The 27140-nt window shown below is 40.1% G+C and overlaps 1 protein-coding gene across 2 annotated transcripts in view; it reads left to right on the top strand.

Annotated features, from left to right (window-relative positions):
• The window catches only part of COL4A5 (collagen type IV alpha 5 chain), a 152037-nt gene that overhangs the window by 51130 nt on the left and 73767 nt on the right, over window positions 1-27140 (top strand). For both annotated transcript variants that reach the window (XM_075835805.1, XM_075835807.1), the window contains exons 3-23: window positions 2775-2864; window positions 3393-3437; window positions 3677-3721; window positions 3855-3917; window positions 4094-4147; window positions 6424-6450; window positions 7512-7592; window positions 9898-9960; window positions 10713-10748; window positions 10836-10877; window positions 11397-11489; window positions 15054-15107; window positions 15376-15432; window positions 16194-16238; window positions 16350-16403; window positions 17614-17655; window positions 18147-18273; window positions 20744-20908; window positions 21608-21691; window positions 26165-26257; window positions 26978-27048. In XM_075835805.1, the coding sequence (XP_075691920.1) occupies window positions 2775-2864; window positions 3393-3437; window positions 3677-3721; window positions 3855-3917; window positions 4094-4147; window positions 6424-6450; window positions 7512-7592; window positions 9898-9960; window positions 10713-10748; window positions 10836-10877; window positions 11397-11489; window positions 15054-15107; window positions 15376-15432; window positions 16194-16238; window positions 16350-16403; window positions 17614-17655; window positions 18147-18273; window positions 20744-20908; window positions 21608-21691; window positions 26165-26257; window positions 26978-27048 (1431 nt within the window). The remainder of the gene's footprint in view (window positions 1-2774; window positions 2865-3392; window positions 3438-3676; window positions 3722-3854; window positions 3918-4093; window positions 4148-6423; window positions 6451-7511; window positions 7593-9897; window positions 9961-10712; window positions 10749-10835; window positions 10878-11396; window positions 11490-15053; window positions 15108-15375; window positions 15433-16193; window positions 16239-16349; window positions 16404-17613; window positions 17656-18146; window positions 18274-20743; window positions 20909-21607; window positions 21692-26164; window positions 26258-26977; window positions 27049-27140) is intronic.

The following is a 27140-nucleotide window of genomic DNA, read 5'->3' on the forward strand; positions in this document are numbered from 1 at the left end:
CCAGGAGAGAACGAGGTACAAAACGCGGAGCAGAAGAGTGGTCAGAAAGCCAAGGTCAATAACAAGCAGAGGTTCAGTAGTACAAGCAGCAGCAGCAAGCCAGGAAACCAGCATAGAAGAATCACAGGCAAAGGAGGAACCGGAAAGGCAGGTATAAATAGACAGTGGGCGGGAGCTAGCTCCGTCTGGCCAGGCTGCGATAGGCTCTCCCACTCCTAAGCCTGCCACCCTGAGTGGTGGAAGATGGAGTCAGTCTCACAGACATAGGAGCAGGTGCAGACTGATTGCCCACGGGCGTCAACACAGAAGCTGTGTCTGGCAAATCCACTATACGCATATAATCTAGATATATGGGGTGCAAATAACAGTAACATGCATTGCCATATGTATTATGCAAAAGAGTTTGATCAGTAATCTGCAAACACCTGTTGCTCATTGCACAAAAGGGTCTCTCCACCCGCAATCAATTACGTATCTTTAATTAAATGCACAGTATGTTGTATACTTTTTCCAATGCTTATTTAGTTTATCTCCAAAGTTGCTTTAGAGTATAAACATAAAATACATGTAGTGCAATCTGATATTAACCAATATTCACCCTGTATACTGCGTTAATCCAAATGGTGTTGCAAAAGTCCATAGACCTGATAATATACACAGTTGAGTCACATTATTATGACCACCAGCTAATATCCAGAGTAACCGCCATGTGCAGCACGGACAGCAGCTAGATGGGCTGGGAGTGACTCAATAAGGTGCTGGTCGGTCGTCTCAGGTATCTGGGGCCATGCTGACTGATGTGCCTCCCACATTTGCTGGAGGATCGTGGGGGAGGATCCGTAGAGCGAACAAGACGATCGAGGTTGTCCCACAGATGCTCAATTGGGTTAAAGTCTGGTGAATTAGGGGGCCAGAGCAGTACTTGGATGTCTTGGTTGTGCTCTTCCAACACTTTTGACACTTGTCTGGTAGCCCCCTGGTTGATTTTCCCTGTGAGCTGCTCCACTGTAGCGTGTTGGTCGGCCCTCGCTCACCTTCGTAGCCGACTTTCACCTCAAATGAATGGCACCTGGTGCTCCGCAGTTTCCACTTCGGTCACTCCCAATGGTGCCATTTGTCCACTCACGATACACTTTCACCACAACAGCACGTGAACTGTTCACAAACTGCGCTGTTTGAGAAATACTGCCACCCTTGGCCCGAAAGCCAATAATCATCCCTTTTTGCAACTCTGATAAATCGCCCCTTTTACCCATGGCAACAATGAGTGATATGTGTTTAGACAGCCTATCGCACACCTTATATACCCACCTAGCCAGCCCACGACGCATCACTTCCTTCATGGGCTACGCGCTGCCGACGTGGAAAGTAAGAGGTGGTCATAGTAATGTGACTCGACTGTGTATATCGGCATAGACACATGGTGACGCTGCCGGAGAAGAACGACCATTGTATCGTCATACGTCTAAATACCAGTACCATATAGTGATCACTTAATATCACCACACAATGCTCAGATGAAAGAACCATACAATGCCCACATAATATTGCCATACAACGCACAACTAACAGTGTCATACAATGTTCAAATATTATTGCCATACAGTCCAGATAATTACTGTGCCCACACAATATTGCCATACAATGTCCAAATATCAGTACCGTTGAGTATTTAAATAATACAGCCACATAGTGCCCCTATAATGTTGTTGTCATACAGTGAACAAATGAAATAAAATTTATTGATTCATGAACAAATCCTAAAATTCAAACTGATAAGGAAAAGTGATTCCTGCATTTTATAATATAAAATCAAAATAGTAGACTCTATGTACTGATCACTATTAACAGCAGCCTGCATTCTGCTGATTGATCTGCAGGCTAATGGCAGGGAATTTATGTTTCTCACCTGAACTGTTCTATTATCACAACACGCATGCTTATAAATAGAGTTATTCTGATAATATAGTGGGCAATGCACTATAGTACTTATCAGGCTGAATCACAGCTACAGTCTAAAAAATACAATTCCAGATAACTCACGGTCTTCTCTGATTGTATACATTCTCTGTAGTCACTCTCTCTAACTACAACTCACCACATCAGTTGGCTGCACGGATTGCACCTTTTTGCAGAACTCCACTTGTAGCAGAACACCTATCCCTCTGACAGAATTACCCGTCTCCCTGTGTCATTGCACCCCCTTCGTCTGGCAACACATTTCTCTCCCCAGTCAACTGCCCCTCTCCCTCTGGAACAACCCCCCCCCCCCCCCCTTGGCAGCACATCTTTCTCATTTCTCGCCTTCTCACTCTGGTTGGACATTTACACCCACCCTGCTTCATCCATCGGCAGTAAATGTATCTCCTATTCCCCCTTGGGTCTTTGTTCCTCCAATAGCCCCATGTATATAAAGCAGGATATATTTAGATGTGTGACTAGTATATCTCTAATATTTAGATTTATGATTTGGTCTATGATATAACATTTTCATGTGAGTATGGCAGTAGAGACTATAACCATCAAGAATAACACTTTGCTATGGCTGGTGTGGGTAAATGGACTGAAATTACATGGTCCACCCACTATGTATATAGAGTGGCAGATTTTTACTATGGAATATGACGTGATTCAATAATATATATTTCTAATGTTTTAAACGTTCAGGGACCAAAATAGATTTGCATGATTTTTACATAATACTTCAGGTGTAGTAGAAGTAGTTGCCGCAGCAGATAACGGTTTTGTCGCTATTAACTCATTGTTTCTAATAGGGAGAGAGGGGGCTTCCCGGATTAGAAGGACAGCTTGGTTTACCTGGATTTCCAGGACCTGAGGGGCCACCTGGATCCCGGGGTGTAAAGGTAAGAAAATAAGTTTTGTTTGTGTTCTATATCATACAAATGAAAGACAAGTAATTATGACTTCTTTTAATTGTTACAATTAAGTCCTATTGACTAGCATATAATAACATTAAATCAAGCATCATAATAAAAGGATCAGCTCCATATAAGTACATAAAGAATTTTTTTTGTAGACATTTAGCATTTGTCTAATCAGTTATTTTCTGAATATCAGTTTTTTATAGCAGGCTGGAATTTAGGACGGAAACAAGAATGCAATTATTGCTTCAACCACTAGATGGCAGTACATTCACATTGAGAAATAATATTTTTTTTTATTTTTTTTCTTGGCCATTCCCTATGGTTAATCAAGGGGTTCATTAGTAGATGATTTGCCACACAGCTTGTTGTTTATTATTTTAGTTTACTTATATTTTTATAATATATACATAGGTTGTATTATTTTACAATCTTGCAGTGATGTTTTACTGAATCTAAATTGAAATGATAACATTTGCACATCTCTCCCTGACTTCATCTGTTTTTTAGGGTGATGATGGCACATCAGGACAGGTCGGACCTAAAGGGATAAGGGTAAGTAAACTATGAGTTTTATATATATTAGACTGTGTGTGTGTGTGTGTGTGTGTGTGTGTGTGTGTGTGTGTGTGTGTGTATATATTATTTTCTGATACCACCAGGAAGTGAATTGAGTAGAATCATATATAACAACCCTGCAACTCTCTCCTTTCTATCATGCTGAAGTTAAATTGGATGAAGCAGAAGTTGTGACTGGATTTGATTATATTTCTAATGAATATTTCTCTTTTCAGGGACCTCCAGGACTTCCGGGATTTCCTGGAGCACCTGGATTGCCAGTAAGTAGACCTCCAGATGTTCTTAAATGGTCCTTTACCTGTTTGTTTGTTTGTTTGTTTGTTTGTTTGTTTGTTTGTTTTCCAATTGTGCAAGTGCTAATTATCCACTTAAACATTCTAATTTCTCTTTCAGGGGATACCTGGGCAAGACGGATCCCCTGGACCTTCTGGTATCCCAGGCTGCAATGGCACAAAGGTATAACATTTAATTCTTTACAAGTCTGAAATGGGATAAAAAATGAGTATACAATCATAGAAAACACATTTCCAGACTTGTAGTTCATTACACAACAGAAGACATTGTATAATATCTTAGGAGGGTAAAGGAAGATGAAAAGTTACCTTTGAACATTTTATTTATCGGATTTGTAGGGTGATCTGGGTTTTCCAGGAGGTTCAGGAATTCCAGGTCTTCAAGGTCCACAGGTAAGAGCTAAATTATGTACTTAACCACTTTAGCACCTATAAGTACTTGATTCCTGGGACTTGGGGCAGGCTTGGTTACAGCACTGCACAAGTGTTCTTTAGATAATCTTGTTTTGCATTCAGTATCAATATTGTCTGTGTTAACGCTGAATACAATGAGATCTTAAACACAGGCTTAAAGGGGTATTTCTATAGTAGACTGTTATGGCCAGGGCCGGCCTTAGGTTTGATGGCACCCTGTGCGGGACTCTCTATTGCCACCCCCTACACAACCCAAAAATTAACCACATATATAGACACGCACATACTGGAACATATGTATTGTACATACATAAAGACAGATATTTAGACATACGGGCAAATATACATACACACATCTGGAATATATACATACAGGTAAATATATAGACGTACAGACACACACACACACACACACACACACACACACACACACTGGCAGATAAATACACAGTCAGGGACATATACAAATACATAAAGGGCACATATATATACAAGCACAAAGACACATTCACAAACAGACCCATATGTACCCAGTACAGATAATGTTGTAGATTTCATGTACAGCCCTAGGTAACACCACAGATAACACACAGTGATAATTGAGTACAGATAATGTAGTAGATGTTACTTGCAGTCCTATGTAACACCACAGATAACACACAGTAATAACTGAGTACAGAAAATGTTGTAGATGTTACCTGCAGTCCTATGTAACTCCGCTGATAACAGTGATAACTCTCTGAGCACAGATAATGTCGTAGATGTTACCTGCAGTTCTATGTAACAAAACACCACATATAACACACAGTGATAACTCTCTGAGTACAGATAATGCAGTAAATGTTACCTGCAGTCCTATGTAACACCACAGATAACACAGTGATAAGTCTCTGAGCATAGATGATGAGATAATGTCATAGATGATAACTATACCCACCGACACATATAAACACACACACACACACACACACACACACACACACACACACACACACACACACACACACACATATATAAGGGCAGCAGAGTATATAAGGGGCAGCAGGGTTCATAAGGGGCAGCAGGGTTCATAAGGGGCAGCAGAGTATATAAGGGGCAGCAGGGTATATAGGGGCAGCAGGTTATATAAGGGGCAGCAGGTTATATAAGGGGCAGCAGGGTATATAGGAGGCAGCAGGGTATATAGGAGGCAGCAGGGTATATAAGGGGTAGCGGGATATATAGGGGGCAGCGGGGTATATAGGGGCAGCAGGATATATAGGGGCAGCAGGATATATAGGGGCAGCAGGATATATAGGAGGCAGCAGGGTATATAGGAGGCAGCAGGGTATATAAGGGGTAGCGGGATATATAGGGGGCAGCGGGGTATATAGGGGCAGCAGGATATATAGGGGCAGCAGGATATATAGGGGCAGCAGGATATATAGGAGGCAGCAGGGTATATAGGGGCAGCAGGATAAACAGGGGCAGCAGGATAAATAGGGACAGCAGGGTATATAGGGGCAGCAGGGTATATAGGAGGCAGCAGGATATATAGGGGGCAGCAAGATATATAGGGGGCAGCAGGATATATAGGGGCAGTAGAGTATAAAGGGGCAGCAGGGTATAAAGGGGGCAGCAGGGTATATAGGAGACAGCACAAATATCTTTGTTTTATGAACACACACTTTTACAAAGAGACAAACACACACTAACATATACACATACAAACACAGAGACACAAACTGTGTACACACACAGAGAGACACAGACACTGTAACATATACACATACAAACACAGAGACACATACTGTATACACACACACACACACACACACACAGACACACATACTGTATATACACACAGACACACATACTGTATACACACACATATACACACACAGACACTTATTATCTCTCCATGCTGACAGGATCACAGGCTTCGTGCAGGACGGGCTGTGGGCGGAGCTTCCTCCTCTGCTCTTGTTCCTAGGCTCTTAGTCCGTGTGTGTAACTAAGAACAGAGCACAGAGTAGAGGCAGAGCCTTGTGGCGCCCCCTACATGCTTGGACACCCCTAAGGCCGGCCCTGGTTATGGCATATTGCTGGAATATCTGACCATTCTAAGCATAAGTGGAGGTCCCAGTAGTCAGACCCTTACCAATCAGTGAGTAATGACATATGCCAACAATATGCTGTCACTTACCCCTTTAATCTTCTTTATAGTCATGTTTTGTTTTTTTTCTGTTCATTGCGTATTTTTTTTATACTTTCAGGGTCCCCCTGGATTACCAGGTTTGAAAGTAAGTCAACAGATTTCTCTTTTTTTTTATTTATTGAAAAACACAGGCTGATTTAACTAAACATTGTCAAATGATATTCTGCATAAAACATCTATGTATATACATTTTTTCTAAAATGCCTCTGTACACGCAGCATTACAGAGGGTCTGAGGGTACAGATGCTCCATACATCCAGTGAAGATCTAATTTGCTATTTTTTAGAACTAGATCACAAATTGAAGGTTTTATTGGATTCAGCGGTCTATATGCATTGTATCAAGTCAAGTTCTTCTTGATGGTTTTTAATATTATATTGGATTGACAGATGTCAAGAAGCTGTGTTCTATTCAAGGGCATTAATACCATACAGGCAGCTCCTGTGGGTGCTATGCTATTTGGCCCTCTTTTCTATGTATGCTCCAGGTTCTGGTTGGTGATCATCCTTCAGTTTAGTTCAGTTGTATAGTTTCATGTGATGATAAGTTTCTACAATTAAATATATGTAAATAAAATATATTTAAAATGTGTCATCTGACAGTGTAAGATTGTAAATAAAATGGATGGACCTTTACCTGACTTTAGAAGGCAGTATATCTGCATCAAAGCCCCCTCAGATAGAATTAAACAAATATAAGAATATAATGATGTTGACTGTCAGATACAGATAAGACCTGGAAGAAGTGATTGACTGGTTGCAGTTTATTTTCCAGCCACTAGAGGTCATCAGTGAACTTTTTATAGCGTTAGTCCATATTCACACCTTCCGCTAACATTTAGCCAGCAATGTATGTGAATGTGGTGTTTTATATCTCGTTCACAAGCTCAGGAAGAATAATGACAAAGAATAATGAATGCGCTGGGGACTTCAAAATAAACATCATGTTCATTATTGCCACAAATTCCGCAATGAAAAGCCGCAGATTTGCTCCATTGAATTACGATAGTGCTAGTCCGCATGCTCCAATCTGCAGCAGAGAACCGAGCGACAGATGCAGATTTCTACCGCAAATTTTCGGAAAAATCCACGCCGGATTTGCCATAGCCAGACTTTGTTATAATGCAAATTCCATTGTTTCCTTTAGGGTGAGCCAGGAGAAGTCATCCCTTTTACTCAGCCAGGACAAAAAGGGGATTCAGGACTACCGGGTCTCCCAGGTTTACCAGTAAGTGTTTGCAACCAGTCATGCAGATAACTAATGCATTTTATATTATTTTCTCACAATCCATGCTTAGAATTGAAACAAAATATTTAAAACTTAAGAATTATGTACATGTGTTGTGTAGTTTAGAATGTGTACATTAGCTTTCTCCTTCTGTTAAAATATAAGGATATTGTAAAATCACCGAAACCATATGATGAGTTCTACGTTGCTTTGGATTTTTGCGACTTTACAAGTCTCATATGTACCTCTCATCAGTCTCGCCCAATATATAGACACTAGATTCTTGCATTGTTAAATGGCGGACATTTTTATTGCACCATTAATTTCAGGGCTATGTACTGTAGCAAGTTTAGGATTACAGTGGTTGTATGATACTCATGCTGAGTGTCACACGTGTAATGCTGAGTGCTGTCGCATGACGTAACAAAGAGGTGTATCTTCCTTTTCCTGGGTCCTGGTACAAAAACTTTGACTTGGCTGCTGTTTGTAAACGTGCATTTAGAAGAAGTAATAGTAATCTAATAATAGTCTAATAATCCTGCTTTCTAAGGCCCAGTTCCCACAAGTCGGATACGCTGCATAAAAACCACGCAGCGTATGTGACCTGGAACCAGCAGCACATTCCGTCTGAAAAACCACACCACATTGTGGGGCGGTTTTTCGGCTGGAATTTCCGCTGCGGTAAGCAGCGTAGAAATAAAAAAAATGACACCTATACTTACCGAAGCTGTTGTCATGGTAATGCGTCCCTCCGTGGCCATCCGGTCTGGTCTCCCTGGATGACTCTAAAGCCCATCTGACCACTGCAGCCTGCGCTTTTTCTTTCTGCGTTACGATTTTTGCAGCGGAAAAGTCAAAACGCTTGGCTTTCTGTTGCAGGTTTTGAATCCCCATTGAAGTCAATGGGGAAAACCCGCAACAGGTAAGTAACGAAAACGCAGGCATAAATTGACGCGCTGCGGATTTAAATTCCGCACCACAAGTCAATTTATTAACATTTTTGCTGTGTTTTTTTTTTTTCCGCAGCGTGGACATGAGATTTTCAAAACCTCATCCACTTTGCTGCTGCTGTAAATGCTGCGGAATTTCCGCACAGGATTCCATTGCCGAAATTCCTATGGGCCAGGTTGTCATTGCTTCCTCTCCGACCACCATACCAATGGCAGGGATGTAAAACATTTGTAATTCCAGTTCTGTTTTCTTCATATACCTATTTTGTTTTTTACTTTTTATGCTTTTCTAAAAGGTAATTCAAGTTGTGGTTGTGCGTTACTATCACTGTGGTCTATGAGGAATGTCAGTGACCCCCAGATACTTTCAATGTGATGCAATGTTTTTCAGTCTGTTGCAGCATCTTGTGACTGTTCTGTCATTGTGTAACTCTAGCCTAAGTCCAGAAATGTGCCCAGTTCTGATTATATGCATGATAGAAATTGTTACTTCTACCATATCCAGCAATAGGTTTTATTTTTCCATCATAGGCTTCGTTCACATCTGCCTCGGGACTCCATTCATGGGTTCCGTCAGACCTTTCCGTCAGGGGAACCCATGAACGGAAACAAAACAGAAACCACAGCTTTCTTTTTGCATTCCATTGATTTCAATGGTAATGCTTCCGTTGCTAATTTGTCTCCGTTTCCATTTGTTTCCGTTCCGTGAGGTTTCCATTTTTTTCGGCGGAATCCATAGCGTAGTCAACTTCGCTACTAATTCCGCCTAAAAAAACGGAAACTATGGAGACAAACGGAAACCATTAGCAACGGAAGCATTACCATTGAAATCAATGGAATGCAAACGGAAAGCTATGATTTCCGTTCATGGGTTCTCCTGATGGAAAGGTCTCACGGAACCCATGAACGGAGTCCCGACGCAGATGTGAACGAAGCCATAGACATTTATGGCATATAGATATAAAAAGTGACTGAGCATGTCCAGTCAATATGCAACAGCCTCATGTTTTATATATTGATCTGTGACTACATTGAGCCATGAAGGAGTAATGCTGCTCATGGTGGTTTTGTTCTCTTTTACTTTTTATCTTTATAGCTTTCTCTGATATTGCCACGTATTGGGTAATCTGGTCGTTTTTCATACTTAGTCCTTCTTATACACATGACTTGTTGAATTTGCTCCACTTTAATGTGTGCTTCCTTTAAGAAGAATATGTTACAGTAAAATGCTATTTATATAATAAAACGTGGCAAAAACACATTACATGGAACGAAAAAATAAAAGAACTAGCTATAATGGGAGTTATCATGTTTACAGTAGTTCCAGTAAAAATAATGTCTGTATTTCTCTGCAGGGCCTACTTGGTCCCCCAGGAATACAGGGTCCAATTGGTCGTCCAGGACCTGCAGGTTTACCGGTACAGTATGATTTATGTATTTAGTAAAAAATATTTCCACGTCTTAGCAGTGAATCTTAGGCTTTGTTCACACTAGCGTCAAGACTTTAAACACTTTGGCGGATTGGTTTTCCAATAGCTCCAAATGGTCACTGATTGACCCTATTGACTTTAAAGGGACCTGTTAGGGTTCTTCTATTTTTAAAGGCAAGAATAGCGATGCAAATTTTTACCATCAAAAACACTGGAAAGCCCAACAGAATCCTTAACAGGGGCTTGTAACCCAAGTGTGAACAAAAACCTTATCTGATCTATGTTCATTCGTGGTGAGTGTGAGGATGTACCAAAATCTGCTAAAATGGCTGTAGACACAAAGATGTAGCCCCTACCAGATAAAAATGTTGACATACATTATTCATTGTAACATCCGCCATTGCACAGTATTTTGCTGCATTATGAATGGTTTTCCCATGTGAATAGTTTAGTTGCTCAATATGGTCATTTCTTGGCAATTGTTATTAAAGTTTATTCTCAATCTGTTGCACTGGTCATAAATTATTGAATATGCAGAATTTTATGGTGTAGATCTTATCATTAAGGTTATAAGCTCATAAATTACACCCTTCTCCTTTATTCTCTAAGATTTTCCCACCCCCCTTAGGTTCATCCTATCTATGTAACTATGTAATGACATGGTAATGGTAGGGCAAGACATTATTTTAATGGCAAGCATTTCAGTTAGTTTAGGATAACGCTTACTGTTTGTTTTTTAGGGACCGGCTGGTTCCCCTGGAATTCCAGGAGCAAAGGTGAGAAAAGTCCAGTTTTATATGGAGTATTTGCCTAGTTTCATGGTATTTTGTATTAACAACTTCTTCCAATTTGATTTTTATTAGGGTAACATGGGCTTAAATTTCCAAGGACCAAAAGGAGAAAGGGTACGTAAGCTGGCATGTTCTGCTACTGCTGCAGCATGCTTTACATTTCAAACTATTGTTTTAGTCTTAGAAGTTTTTGAGCACTATAATATAGTCAACACTAAAAAGCGTAGCTAAAGTGTAGCTAAACATTTGACAAACTTCTGACATGTCAGAAGTTTGGATTGGTGGGCGTCCGAGACCCCCACCAATCGCTAGAACGAAGCAGCTGAAGTGCTCGTGTGACCGCTCAGCCGCTTCGTGTCTGTACGGCTTTTTCCGGAAAGCCGATGTATCGGACTACGGGCTCATAGGCTTTCTATTAAGTCCGTACACAATACATTTATTTCCAGAAAAAGCCGATCAGACACGAAGCGGCTGAGCGCTCACACGAGCACTTCAGCTGCTTCGTTCTAGCGATTGGTGGGGGTCTCGGACCCCCACCAATCGAAACTTCTGACATGTCAGAAGTTTGTCAAACGTTTAGCTACACTTAAAAACACTTGTAATTACTAGAATAAACTTGTGGTTTATTTTTAGGGTGATCCAGGACTTCAAGGACCTCCTGGACCTCCTGGGCAGTCAACGGAACAGAAGGAACCCGGAGATAGTCAAGTCCAAAAAGGAGAGAAGGTTTGCATGAGAACATTATGTAATCATATCAGTAAACCACGTATATGTAGTGCGCACACTTTGTAATATGCTTTCTGTAAAGATTTGGTATATGAGCGCTTACCTCATAGAACGCAGCTGCAGGCACCAGCACTGGTTCATTACATACAATCATCACTAGATTTGAGATACATCTCTAAGTATCCGCATAATGAACAAGGGTATGTAAATCAATCTCTGCAACTATAGTCCTAAGAAACCGGTATCTATATACTAAAGATCCATATGGACATATTCCATATCCATGGACAAATGTGAGTGTACTCTAAAGTGCGAGCACTACATGTTCTCTGTTAGTTTAGCAATAGTTAATAAAAAGTATATAGAAAGTACAACACAGATAGGCTTAAAAATAACATGCTACAACACTAGAGGGAGCTAAGGAGCTATTGTTATACATTGAACTCAATAATTACACAGTATGCAATAAGCGCGAGTTCTCCCTCTAGTGGTGGCTGCAAGTAGCCACTATGCAGTGGATGTGGAGCTCTGTGCTCTGTATCAGGAAAATAAAGCACCAATGACTATAAAGATGTATTAGGAATATTTAGAAAAGAATGAGCAAAAAATATTGGACCTAAAAACGACATGATGATAGAAGGTATTTTGTAGAGCCATGTCTAATATTTTGAGATTAGTTAATTTGCTTGATAGGGCAAAAATTCCCAACCTTTTTTCCAATTCTGTTTTTATTCAGAAAATTGTATAAATATAACAGAGATTTTCAGACAGTCATACAGATATAAATGTATATGCAAATCAATACTAGAAAGCAAAGTCTGTAGTAATGAAATAGGGCAAAATAATCGTATCAATCACGCAGGATCGTCAAAGCTGTATGAATCACGTGATACATATAAAATGCAGGTTGATACATTATCACAAATGTACCTAATGATGGCACAGAAAATCTCTTAACATATACAAAAACAGTATGCAAGAACAATATACAAATATACATAGGAACATGAAAGACAAAAGCCCGGAGAGAATAGTCAAATATGAGAATTATAAATTGATAGAATGGCTAAATCTGTTTAATCTGCACGGACAAGCCATGCAGTTCAATGAAATAGGGATATGATAAAGTGCTAAGATAATGGACGTTCCGAAAAGAGGAGAATCATGCGAAAGGGGCACTCAATTAAGCAAGAAAAAGTTAAATACCCATACTGCCTCAACTTGAAAAGGGATAGATGCAATAGTGTGTCTGTAACGTTTCCATGGGGATCAGATGGATTTAAATTTGGAATGGGCTCTCTGCTCCCAGCTCACCAACCCCTCCATTCTATATAGATGATCCAATTTGACCATTAACTGATGCATAGTTGGTGCGATTCTGGATCTCCAATTTAGAGGGATAAGCAACCTGGCCGCTGTGAGGATGTGTGTGATAAGGTAATTTCTGGACGGGCAAAAGGAAGGTTTGGGTAACCACACTAGGATCAGAGAGGCCATTAGGGAAATACATTTCCCAGTTACTTGATGAATTAAATCAGAGACCTCTGACCAAAATGATCTTATTAGCGGCCATTTCCACCAAATGTATGAAAGCAAACCAGTAGATACGCCACAGCGCCAGCAAGACCGGTCAGGTGACAGACCTATTTTATGTAAGTATTCAGGTGTTCTGTACCACCTAGTTAAGGTCTTTAAAGGTATTTTCCTGTATCCTGACACATCTTGAGAAGCCATGGTAGTGACTTAGAATAGTCGCTATTTCAGAAGGAGACCAGGAGGACTGAAGTTCTCATTCCCATGGCAGTATAAAGCTGGGCTTATCGGATCTAGATATAAGAAGTAAATCTGAATATATTTTTATAAAGGAGCTTGGTAGGAGTTGAGGGAAACTTAAGGAGAGTGTCTATCCAGGAAGACTCGGGTAGAGGGGTGTGTGTCTTACAGAATTTGAGGCAGAGACTCCGAAAACTTGTGGGGTACAAAAAGTTTCTTGTTAGCTCCATAGTTTCAGAGGCCACATCTTCTATCGATGGGATATTTGAATTTTGGAACAGAGTTTGCAAAGGTGTCATATTTAAACTTGATCAAAGTCACCCCAGGAGTAAGAGGAAGATAGTTAATTGGTGTGTCTGGGGAGAATGATCTCTGAGGCACAAGCATGGAAAAATAATTATGGAATATTAGGATTGTACCTTTCGAAATAGGGTTAAGGTTGGTCTTGGAAAGGTGTTTATTGAAATTGCCCCAAAGGAGAGGGAGTAGTCGTGGTCCCAACAGAAATTGTTCTACTTCTACATGTGGAGGTGGTAAGTCCTTCCATCCACCTGCTCAGCTCGATAATAGGTAAAAGTGTTTGGTAGCCCCATTCCTCCTTGAGGTTTTTTAAGGATGAGAAACCTGTGAGGGAGTCTCGGGTATTTTGTGGCCCAGAGAAACCTATTAAATAGGGTTCTTATGTTGTTAAAAAGGATTGGGGAAGGAAAATAGGAACTGTCTATAAGACATATAACTATTTCGGTAAGACATATGTTTTAATTAAATTCTTCCTACCCATCCAGGAAAAAAGTGGAATTTTATTTTAAGGTTTAGTAGTTGTGATTTCATCTGAGACAAAAGTGGTTGATAGTTTAGTGAAAAAAGTAAGGAAAGATTCCTTGGCAGGAAGATCCCCAGGTATTTCATGGTGACTTCAGAGCATTTAAATGGGGTGTGAGAAGTAAGTGAGGTAATGTCTAAATTCGGGGCGGAAATATTAAGGAGTTCAGATTTTGAATAATTTATTTTGAAGTTGGAGACTTTTCCAAAACCTTTAAAAATCATCAGGATCCGAGGCATCGCAGAGGTAGGATTGGTGATAATAATTAGCAGGTCATTTGCAAACGCAGCTGTAGTGTGTGTAAAGCTAACTACTCTCAAACCCGCGATATTGCCATCCTGATGTATCTTTTGGATCAAAGTCTCCAATAGTCCATATAAAAAGTGAAGGAGACAGGGCAGCCCCGTCTTGTGCTGTCCATTTAATCGCAATCTGGCACTGGGAGCTGGGTACAAAGAAAAAATAGCCAAATTCCCGACCTTTTTACCATGTTGAATCCCTGGCAAAATGATCACTTGATGGGGAATCACTACAACTACCTCATCGCTATTGTAAATGTGATATCTCTTGCTGTTGCTCTGTCCTGGGGAACCCCAACAAAGTCCACATTTTCTGTAGAACTCTGGTCGGTAAAAACACTGTTTTTGTGTTTGTGCCATTTTTTTCTTATTGACCTCAATGTAGAAAACATGCATAAAATACATGAAAACACCAAGTGCATGTGGATAAATTCAGGCAAAAACCATGTAATAACAAAAAAATTATGCTCCATTTTAATTTGTAACCAACAGTAGGCCATTCTCCGCATGCCCCTGATATAGGCATCATTTCTAATTCCACACTTATTTACCATCCCACATTTTCAGAGTTTCATTGAGTGAAACCTCTATTTGCGCTGGGCCTCTGACAAAACAACTGCCCCATGTGATAGGTTACAATGAGATGTCATTTTCTTCCTTTTTTTCTAGGGCTCAACAGGTGAATCAGGTTTTTCTGGACAGCCTGGACCTCCGGGTCCTCCAGTAAGTAATGTGGAGTGTGTGACACGAACACAGTGATAACTTGTTTATCTATTTGTTTCAGATAGTCCTAATAATTTTCTGAAATAAAATGTAAGATTATCATAAAGCAACCCTGAAACGCTTATAAATATAAGAGGTTTTAGTCCTTAATAGTTTCTTTGTGAATTATTAAACATGTATAATAATCAAGATAGTTATAATAAAGTCAGGATATTAATATTATTTCTTTTAATTTATAAAATTCAGACTCATATAATTATCTTTTTAGGGTCCTTCTGGAGGTTTTAAGGGACAAAAAGGAGACCCAGGAGATTCAGGAAAAATTGTAAGTAGTAGTTTTGAAGGGGTTGTGTCATCAAGATAACTTCTTATCATATGCCTGATTAGGGCAAATGGACGTTATCGTCATTGTTTTTTCTCTTGGGACCCCCCTTTAATAGCCAGAGCGGAGAGCTGCCGCAAACAGTGCCTTTCACTCTGGCGAACCCAGGCCATCCATCTACTACATAGATAGCCATTCATTTGAATAGGCAGCATTTAATACTACATTTCCCCTGCAGTGGCCACTACAGGGGAAATGTATGGCCAGCCAGAGCTTCCACCAGCGATTACAGGTGATCTGGAGCAGAATCCATGGCGATCAGCTCATCCCTAGTCTGGCTTCAATAAGACTATGGGCCCTATGTATATTGTGTTCAAATGTAAACCCTGTATTATTGATTAGGGGTGTAAGGCTCATGCACACATGCTTATTACAGTTCGGTACAACCTTCGAGATTGTGTGATGTGTCTGGTTTTCACTTGGAATTAGTTTGACATAAACTGTCTTATATAAAGCATCTTCTATTGAATCTGACCAATATGTAGGCATATTATTCCATATTCTTTAATAAGTTGAGACATTTATAACTGTAGTTCAACTTTAGGAAGCATGAAACTTTTTATTTTAGATATCTTCAGTTCTGATGTATTGTTTGAGTGTTATTAGTAGCTGTTGTGTATGGGTAGTGGTCCTATTGGGGATCATTCCTGTACCAGACTGGTTTTTTTAATCAATTGTTTTTACTCTCTTTTTGTGTCCTACAGGGAAAGCCTGGGAAAGAAGGACGAAGTGGATTTCCTGGTATTGAGGTTTGTATCTTTTTTATCTAAATCCAGTATTTTCTATGTCAAATAAAAAATAAAATAAAATAATACATATAACACATTTACAATTTTGACATCTTTTTGGTTTTATTTCAGGGTCTTTCTGGTGATCGTGGTTTTCCAGGAAATTCTGGTAGAGATGGTGACAAGGTAAATATATGTACAATCTACTTATATGCCAGAGGTAAAAGGGAAACATGATGTGAACATGATGTGTTACATTATTCTTCCTGTCCTCTGTGTGTACATGTTGTGTGTTGTTAATAAATCTAACTGTTAACGAAAAAAACAAGACAACATCAACTAAAGACAGGCAGCCATATTCTGCATCACATAGAGACAGGTAGCCATGTTATACATCACCTAGAAACAGGTAGCCATGTTATACATCACCTAGAGACAGGTAGCCATGTTATACATCACCCACAGACATGCAGCCATGTTATACATCACCCACAGACATGCAGCCATGTTATACATCACCCACAGACAGGCAGCTATGTTTTACATCTCCCTAGAAACAGACATCTATGTTATACATCACCTACAGATAGGCAGCCATGACATAAATCACCCACAGACATGCAGCCATGTTATCCATCACCTGCAGACAGGCAGCCATGTTATACATCACCTAGACACAGGCAGCCATGTTATAAATCACCTAGAGACAGGCAGCCATGTTATATATTACCCACAGACAGGCAGCCATATTATACATTACTTAGAGACAGGTAGCCATGTTAGAAAAGTAAATAAACACTCAGTGAACTAGTTGGATTAACCATAATAATCATCATTATTATTCCACCATTAGTCCTATGTTGTTGGCCCGTGGAAGTGTCTTGTGTTTTGGCCCAGCACATGTATGTCATGTAGCTCTGTTGCCATCTGAATAGCAGGGGACATAAGACAAGTGCGGGACACATGACTGACACCCTGTTTAGTCCTATTTAGCCCGTAGATGCATTACACAGGATTGATCCATTAGCTAAACCTGTATAAAAAAACCGGTATGTGAGCATAATTTAAAATACATACATATATTAGTTTCAATTTGTATAATTTGCTATTGTATAAATAATTTAAAAAAAAAAACTGGAGCAAACATATGTTTACTTGAAAGCAGTAAACAAACTAAGTTGTTCTGCCTCATCATATTCCATATGTCGTTTGTGGATTTTTGGTATTGCAGATCAGCGCCAATGAATGTGACTGCGCTTCAATACCAGGATTAGCCCATGAACAAGAGTGATTCTGTTCCTGGGAAAAAGCAGTCCTTTATTTTCTAATCCTGGGCGACCCCTTTAAACTCTGAAATGTAATATCCAGTATTTGACTCAATATGTTTTATTTTCAGGGTCAAAAAGGTGATCGTGGAGTCCCTGGACCTCCTGGACAGGTAATATCATGGTTATATACAGCTAATAATACTCCGTTCGCCATTTTCCATAGTTGAAAATCATTTAACTGTGCATTGCCATACATTGTGTTCCTTTATGGTACTTCTATTATGGTATCTAGCAAATTAAATTTCACACTAGTTTCCTGCTGAGACCATCAGCAGACTGCCAGCTTGTTTACAGTGGACTGTATTCCGTCAATGGCGCATGCAGAGAGCTGTCACATTGCAACAGCCTTTTGCGTGTTCTATTCATATAGTACAGGCTGCCATAAATGTCTCTGTTATTCTGCTGATGAACCCGGCAGAGGAGAGGAACCTCACTGAACACCTGCTTGGTGCTTCTTATGGAATTTCTGACAATACAGCTTCCTCATAAATGGATTATAGTGTCTCTAGAAAAAAAAGGACGTCTCAATTATACTTTTTTTTTAGCTAAACCCTAAACCGATCCAATTACAACTCTGTATTTATTATGTCCATATTTTCAGGTAATAGGTGGATTAGAACCAACTGTTGGACCAAAAGGAAACACTGGACCCCCAGGATTAACTGGAAACAAAGGAGATCGTGGTTATCCAGGCTTACTAGGCCCACCTGGCTTACCAGGATCACCAGGTGAGGTCTGAAAAATGTGCCATATGTGCCAAAAATGTGCCCTTAGCCATTTTGCCTTTAATATCTGGACATGCATACAAGTACACAAAGAGAAGGCACTCCTACACTGAGGTAGTAATGCCTACATGACAGCCCAATGCACACTAGCACTGCAGACTCCTCAATAAGGTTTTCTATATATTGAGAGGAAGGAGAAATCCGGCAGAAAATGGCTAATGAATATGGTAAGACACGTAACTTTTAAATAAAAAAAATATAAGGGGAGATCTCTCCCTTATTGCAGCATGCACCAGATTCATCAACAGAACACACATTGGTGTATTTGGTGTAGCTTAAAAACAACGGCAGGAAACGTGCTGGAAAATTTTGATGAGTGAGTCACAATAGGTATGATTATGAAGCGCCAGCCATTTGTATGTGTTAAAGGGAATAAGAAGTATGGTATTTGGCTGAAAAAAACCTGGCATAAGTACATTGATAAATCTTCCCCATAGTATATAAGTAGTGCACCCTGTGGTACACCCTACAAGAAATTGTGAAGAAATAACAGGAAATAATGCAAATCCTGTTTGGCTCTTGCAAGTACTGCCGTTGGTTGTTTCCATTTGTGGCCAGTAAGTCTTTATCACTCAAAGTGAAAAATCATGTTTGGTGGACCTTCACTAATATATGAGAAATTGTACTGACAGCAGTTCCCTAATATATTCCTATAAGCTAGCTACCTCCTCTCTGCCCAGTGAGAGAGATTAGAGGGGACTCTCAGACAGCTACTTCCTGTCCCATAAACTGAGAAGAAAAGTAGAGAGCAAACTGCAGAATTTACTAGAGAGACTACACACAGTTACTGCAAATATTCAGGAACTTTTCACATTTCCACTTTTGGCTGAAGGGACACTTTAACTTATGGCTTTTCAGACTTGTTAACTTTACATGGTGAAAATCTGAGACGTCTTCTGGTGGTCGCAAATTAACTATTTTAAGCTAGCGATTTTAACTAGCATTAATACTGCAATAGAGTTAACTATAATTAATGTGTTTTTTCTGATATTTGTACTACTTCTCCACTTTCATTAGTCAATACGCATAAAATATAATACAAAATCGAGTCACATTATTATGACCACCAACTAATATCCGGAGTAACCGCCGTGTGCGGCACGGACAGCAGCTAGACGGGCCAGGAGTGACTCAATAAGGTGCTGGTAGATTGTCTCAGGTATCTGGAGCCATGATGACTGCAGTGCACCCCACATTTGCTGGAGGTTGCGTGGGGGAGGATCCATAGAGCGAACAAGACGATAGAGGTGGTCCCACAGATGCTCAAGTCTAGCGAATTATGTGGCCAGAGAAGTACTTGGAAGTCTTGGTCCTGCTCTTCCAACCACTGTCGGACATTTCTAGCTGTGTGACATGTCACATTGTCTTGTTGGAAGATTCCATCTGCCTCACTGAAGACAAACAGCATGTATAGGTGGACATGACCTGCAACGATGGATTCATACCCAAATCGTATGAATACGTGGGCCCAGAGAATGTCATGAAAATATTCCCCAGACAATAACGCTGCTGCCACCAGCTTGTGTTTCTCCAGCAATGGATGCAGGATGTTTGTTCTCTGATTTTTTTAGTCTGACACCCCAACGTCCATCCATTAGATGAAGCAGAAAACGTGACTCATCGGAGAAGGCAACCCTTTGCCAATCATCGATGGTCCAATTCCGATACAGCCGTGTAGCAGTGCACCTTTTATTAGCATAGGAGGAGTGACCATCCGTCTGCTTCAGAGCCCCATATGCAGTAGGGTTCGTTGAACCGCTTTAGACACACGTAGCCCCCTAGTTGGTTTTCATGGTGAGCTGCTCCACTGTAGCGTGTCGTTCGGCCCTTGTGCACTTTCGTAGTCGACGTTCACCTCTCACATCAATGACACGTGTTGCTCCACAGTTTCCATGTCGGTTACTTCCAATGGTGCTATTTGTCCTCTCACAATGCACTTTCACCACAGCAGCACGCGAACAGTTCACAAACTGCGCTGTTTGAGAAATACTGCCACCCTTGGCCCGAAAGCCAATAATCATCCCTTTTTGCAACTCTGATAAATCCCCCCTTTTATCCATGGCAACAACGAGTGATATGTGTTCAGACAGCCTATCGCACACCTTATATACCCACCAAGCCAGCCCACAACCTTACACTTTCTTCATGGGCTACGCGCTGCCGACGTCGAAAGTAGGAGGTGATCATAATAATGTGACTCGACTGTGTACAACATAGACCATAATCTAAAAGTTAATAATATAAGTGTAATTTGAATTCCCAACTTCAAAAAGCAGCAAAATTCGTGATTGTTGTTTTGATTTATTTTGGTTGTGTATTTTTTTTTTTATGGTCATTCTAGTGATTATACAGTCTTTAGAATATAAATTAAGTAAACAGTATGGAAATGTATGGTCTCTTGTATTTGGTTTAGGTACTTCTGCTACAGGTCCTGCAGGGGACCCTGGCTTTCCAGGAGAAATAGGACAGAAAGGAGATCAAGGCCCTCCAGGAGTATCTATACCGGGCTCTTCTGGAGAAAATGGCCTTCAGGGATTTCCTGGACCTCCAGGACCACCTGGACCTCCAGGCAATTCTGGTAAGTACCTTGAAGCTTTTTAAGCACCACATTCTTGCAAATCTTTACAGTTCAGCTGGTCCAGTTTTATTTTTAAGATTGAAAGTAGACAGAGATATAGGTAATATTTCACCTATGGCACATTAAAGCAGATTTGTCACCTTAATGCGCTGCCTTAGGTAAGGGCAGCATATTACAGGGACAGGTCTGATCTTCTTTTATCCAAAATGGCACAAAAAAATATTGTGCCATCTTGCTAATAAGAGCGTTCAATGAATTCACCGGACTCATAGTCCCCCCACCTCTCCTCACCTCCCTCCGCCCTTCTCACAGTGATCGATGGGATGCTGTGGATGCAAATACACAGCAACTAGCCATCAATCACTGCTGAGAGGGGCGGAGCGAGATGAGGAGAGGCGGGGGAGCACTCTCTTCATTTAAACACTTCTATTAACCAGATGGCACAATAATTTTTTGTCTAATAGGAAAACAGACCTGAGGCAGTATATTACGGTGACGCATTTTTCAAAATTATGTTGTCGCTAGTTATTGTAGAACATTATATTCTCCTATCTGCTCCAATTGCTATTGTGTACATCATTCAGTATCCTATTCAACTGCATCAGTGGATAACCAGACCTTTGCCCTGAACCCGGATAATAACCTGTTACTTGTGGTACATCAAATAAAAAAAATGCATGTTTTTTTTTTCATATTCAGCTGGAGGTTTATGTACGCAAGGACCACCCGGCCTTCCAGGACGCCCAGGCGATCCAGGTCTCTTTGGAGAAAGAGGACAAAAAGGTGATGTTTTTAGTATTCATTTTTTTTTTTTACCCTTTATGCATTTTGCATCTGTGGATCTTTTCTAGGCAAATTTCTCCAGTGATAATCATCCTAAAAGTGCATATAAATTTCACATAGTTTAATGTTTAGTGTATCTCCTTCAGGTATGATCTAGCAAACATTACAATAGAAAGTGGTATACACTACCGTTCAAAATTTTGGGGTCACCCAGACAATTTTGTGTTTTCCATGAAAACTCACACTTATATTTATCAAATGAGTTGCAAAATGGCTAGAAAATATAGTCAAGACATTGACAAGGTTAGAAATAATGATTTTTATTTGAAATAATAATTTTCTCCTTCAAACTTTGCTTTTGTCAAAGAATGCTCCATTTGCAGCAATTACAGCATTGCAGACCTTTGGCATTCTAGCTGTTAATTTGTTGAGGTAATCGGGAGAAATTTCACCCCATGCTTCCAGAAGCCCCTCCCACAAGTTGGATTGGCTTGATGGGCACTTCTTGCGTACCATACGGTCAAGCTGCTCCCACAACAGCTCTATGGGGTTGAGATCTGGTGACTGCGCTGGCCACTCCATTACAGATAGAATACCAGCTGCCTGCTTCTTCCCTAAATAGTTCTTGCATAATTTGGAGGTGTGCTTTGGGTCATTGTCCTGTTGTAGGATGAAATTGGCTCCAATCAAGCGCTGTCCACAGGGTATGGCATGGTGTTGCAAAATGGAGTGATAGCCTTCCTTATTCAAAATCCCTTTTACCTTGTACAAATCTCCCACTTTACCAGCACCAAAGCAACCCCAGACCATCACATTACCTCCACCATGCTTGACAGATGGCGTTAGGCACTCTTCCAGCATCTTTTCAGTTGTTCTGCGTCTCACAAATATTCTTCTGTGTGATCCAAACACCTCAAACTTTGATTCGTCTGTCCATAACACTTTTTTCCAATCTTCCTCTGTCCAATGTCTGTGTGCTTTTGCCCATATTAATCTTTTCCTTTTATTAGCCAGTCTCAGATATGGCTTTTTCTTTGCCACTCTGCCCTGAAGGCCAGCATCCCGGAGTTGCCTCTTCACTGTAGACGTTGACACTGGTGTTTTGCGGGTACTATTTAATGAAGCTGCCAGTTGAGGACCTGTGAGGCGTCTATTTCTCAAAGTAGAGATTCTAATGTACTTGTCTTGTTGCTCAGTTGTGCAGCGGGGCCTCCCACTTCTCTTTCTACTCTGGTTAGAGCCTGTGTGTGCTGTCCTCTGAAGGGAGTAGTACACACCGTTGTAGGAAAATTTTAGTTTCTTGGCAATTTCTCGCATAGAAAAGCCTTAATTTCTAAGAACAAGAATAGACTGTCGAGTTTCACATGAAAGCTCTCTTTTTCTAGCCATTTTGAGAGTTTAATCGAACCCACAAATGTAATGCTCCAGATTCTCAACTAGCTCAAAGGAAGGTCAGTTTTATAGCTCCTCTAAACAGCAAAACTGTTTACAGCGGTGCTAACATAATTGCACAAGGGGTTTCAAGTGTTTTCTAATCATCCATTAGCCTTCTAACGCAGTTAGCAAACAGAATGTACCATTAGAACACTGTAGTGATGGTTGCTGGAAATGGGCCTCTATACACCTATGTAGATATTGCATTAAAAAACAGACGTTTGCAGCTAGAATAATCATTTAACACATTAACAATGTATAGAGTGTATTTCTGATTAATTTTATGTTATCTTCATTGAAAAAAAACTGTGCTTTTCTTTCAAAAATAAGGACATTTCCAAGTGACCCTAAACTTTTGAACAGTAGTGTATATGCAACTGTTAAAACCTTGCCTGGAATCAATCCTGTATAGTCTTTTTCAAGTAGCCAAAATAAATATTGATTATTCATTAATTGCATGGAAAACAAAACAAGCATTGGATATACTAGTCCTTCTCAATGAATTAGAATATCATCAAAAATTTAATTTATTTCAGTAATTCAATTCAAAAAGTGAAATTCATATATTCTATAGATTAATTACACACAGAGTGATCTATTTCCAGCATTTTTTTATTTTACTGTTGATGATTATGGCTAACAGTTAATGAAAACCCCAAATTTAGTCTCTCAGAACATTTTAATATTTGGTAAAAGTTGAAGACTAGACTCATGGTGTCACACGCTAATCAGCTAATCAACATAAAACAACTGCAAAGGTTTCCTAAGCCTTTAAATGGTCCAATAGTCTGGTTCAGTAGGCTACACAATAATGGGAAAGACTGCTGACTTGACAGTTGTCCAGAAGAAAGTAATTGACACCCTCCACAAGGAGGGTAAGCCACAAAAGGACATTGCTAAAGAAGCTAGCTGTTGACAGAGTTCTGTATCCAATCATATTAATGGAAAGTTGAGAGGAAGGAAAAAGTGTGGTAGAAAAAAGTGCACAAGCAACAGGGATAACCGCAGCCTTGAAAGGATTGTCAAGAAAAGGCCATTCAAGAATCACAAGGAGTGGACTGCAGCTGGAGTCAGTGCTTCAAGAGCCACCACACACAGACATATGCAGGACATGGGCTACAACTTTCGCTTGAGACAATGTCAGAAGCGTCTTCCCTGGGCTAAGGAAAAAAAGGACTGGTCTGTTGCTCAGTGTCCAAAGTCCTGTTTTCAGATGAAAGTAAATTTTGCATTTCATTTGGAAATCAAGGTCCCAGAGTCTGGAGGAAGAGTGGAGAGCCACTCAATCCAAGTTGCTTGCCGTCCAGTGTGAAGTTTCCACAGTCAGTGATGGTTTGGGGAGCCATGTCATCTGCTGGTGTTGGTCCACTGTGTTATATCAAGTCCAGAGTCAATGCAACCGTCTACCAGGAAATTTTCGAGCACTTTATGCTTCCCTCTGCTGACAAGCTTTATGGAGATGCTGATTTCATTTTCCAGCAGGACTTGGCACCTGCCCACACTGCCAAAAGTACCAATACCTGGTTTAATAACCACAGTATCACTGCGCTCGATTGGCCAGGAAACTCGTCTGACCTAAACCCCATAGAGAATCTATGGGGTATTGTCAAGAGGAAGATGAGAGACACCAGATCCAACTATGCAGACGAGCTTAAAGGGAATGTGTCGCTAGAAATTATTATTTATTTTTTTCAGTTAAACAATTAGTATTTGAGTGATTACATATTGTTTAAAGTCAGGAAATATTATATTGGATTCTAATTTATAACATTTCCATGTGCTGGGCACTAGAGGGAGCAGTTCCCAAAATTGCAGCATGGTCACTGTGGTAAAGCAGGCTCATTGATTTATGCTGCAAATTTGGGGTGGACACACTCTCTTCTAGTGTCCTCACACAATCCCCCCACCCTTCTTCTGGCTAGTGCCAGGAGAAGGAGGGGTTTGAATCTTCAAACCTCCTATACTGTGTGTCGCCATTTTCTGAGCGACTGCACAGTGTAGGAGGATTAGATACAGGGCTCAGCAGACAGTATCACACAAACATAATACACACATCACATACACAAACATAAATTACCTGCTCCTGCCGCCGCAACCGCCTCCGCTGGTCTACGCTCCTATTCCTTGCGCCTTCGCTTAGTTGAACATATGGCTGGAAGCCGCAGCCGTAAGTCGTCATCTTACTGTCCGGCAGCGGCTTCCGGTCCACATGAAAATGGCGCTGGATTTCGCTCTGTGAACGAGCTTCGTTTTGGTCTGTGTGGGAGCGGCGCATGCGCTGTTCCCACACAGACGGCGTACGCTTCTGAGAATGGAACGGCTCCCGTTCGCATTCTCTATGGGGTTTTATGTGCCGTATTCCATCTATGTATGTGTTGTTAATCGACACATACAGAGATGAACAAAAAAATGGCAGCCCCCATAGAGAAGTAAAAGTTTGAACACAGTAAAAATTAGAAAGTGACAACTCTAATAAATAAATTTTTTGTTTATATTTTATTAAAAGCAATATAATAAAAAATTTAAAAAAATCATGACACCTTCCCTTTAAGGCCGCTATCAAAGCAACCTGGGCTTCCATAACACCTCAGCAGTGCCACAGGCTGATCACCTCCATGCCACGCCGCATTGATGCAGTAACTTATGCAAAAGGAGCCCCGACCAAGTATTGAGTGCATATACTGTAAATTTTTTAAATTGGGCTTATATAATATTGTAATTTTCTGAGAGACAAAATTTTAGGTTTTTATTAACTTTTAGACCTAATCTTTAACATTAAAATAAAAAAAAAAATGCTGGACATAGATCACTCTGTGTGTAATGAATCTATATAATATGAGTTTCACTTTTTTAATTAAATTACTGAAATTTATTTACTTTTTGATGATATTCTAGTATATATATACATATGATACATAATACAACTCGACAAAGTTATAATATCACAATGATATTAAAGTCTGCTGAACCTATGTGAGGTCTTCACTTTACCTATATATATGTCTATGCAGTTGTTGTTAATAGGTTATATGTCTACAGGTGACAAGGGAGATACATGTTACAACTGTATAGGAAATGAAATTTCCGGCCAGAAAGGAGAACCTGGCCCTTCTGGTCTTCCTGGGAACCCAGGTAAATGACATGTTTTGATTCTCGTAACACTGGGGGACAGATATCATTGTTTGGTGGCAGATAGACCTTTAACGTTAATCTGAGAATTTTGTTTACTAGTGTTTTAAGTGAGTAACGACATTTACACTTACGCGTTTCACTTATTCCGAAATAAAACATTATAAACTATTGAGGTGTTTATATTGCTTGTCAGACAGTTGCATTTGACACCAGGACTCTAAATCCTTCTTACAGGAGCATCAGTCCTGTCCTATCTTTTCTACTAGCTAATTCTTTGGGAAGTCTTCTTGCTTCAATTTCACTTCCGCCATCCTAATACCGCATCCATTATATATAGCGAAGTCCCCCAGAATTAGCACGCACCCCTACAGTGCTGCAATAAACAGGGGATTAAGAAAGTGTACAGTAATTTACTCTAATGCCGCCTTAGGCACACCACAGAATAAAATCACGTGACCACATTTTTGGGTATATCTCAGTGTTTGCACCATTATATTTTTACAAATCTATAGTGTATTTTATATTTTGATGTATTTAGAAGAAAAGCTGATTATGTTAATGTTTTGTTTGTATTGGTATTTTTTTCAATTCCACCTGAGCTATGCTATAGCCAAGAATTTGAACTTATCACTGCAATAATATTTGCAAAGTGTATACTTGCTAGAAATTTGTCTTATTGGTTATTATTCACATGTGTGTACTTTTTTTAAACATTTTTAGGGTCGCCTGGTTATCCTGGACAAAAAGGTAACACCGGTATTCCTGGTTTCTTGGGTCCTCCTGGACAAACAGTAAGTGTTAATTGATCTGTTTTATTTTTATAACCGTAAAATAAAAATAAATGTACCCAAAATTTGTCAGCAATGCTTAAAAGGAATTTTAC

Source organism: Rhinoderma darwinii, chromosome 8 (assembly GCF_050947455.1).
Source record: "Rhinoderma darwinii isolate aRhiDar2 chromosome 8, aRhiDar2.hap1, whole genome shotgun sequence".
NCBI classification, from domain to species: Eukaryota; Metazoa; Chordata; class Amphibia; order Anura; family Rhinodermatidae; genus Rhinoderma; species Rhinoderma darwinii.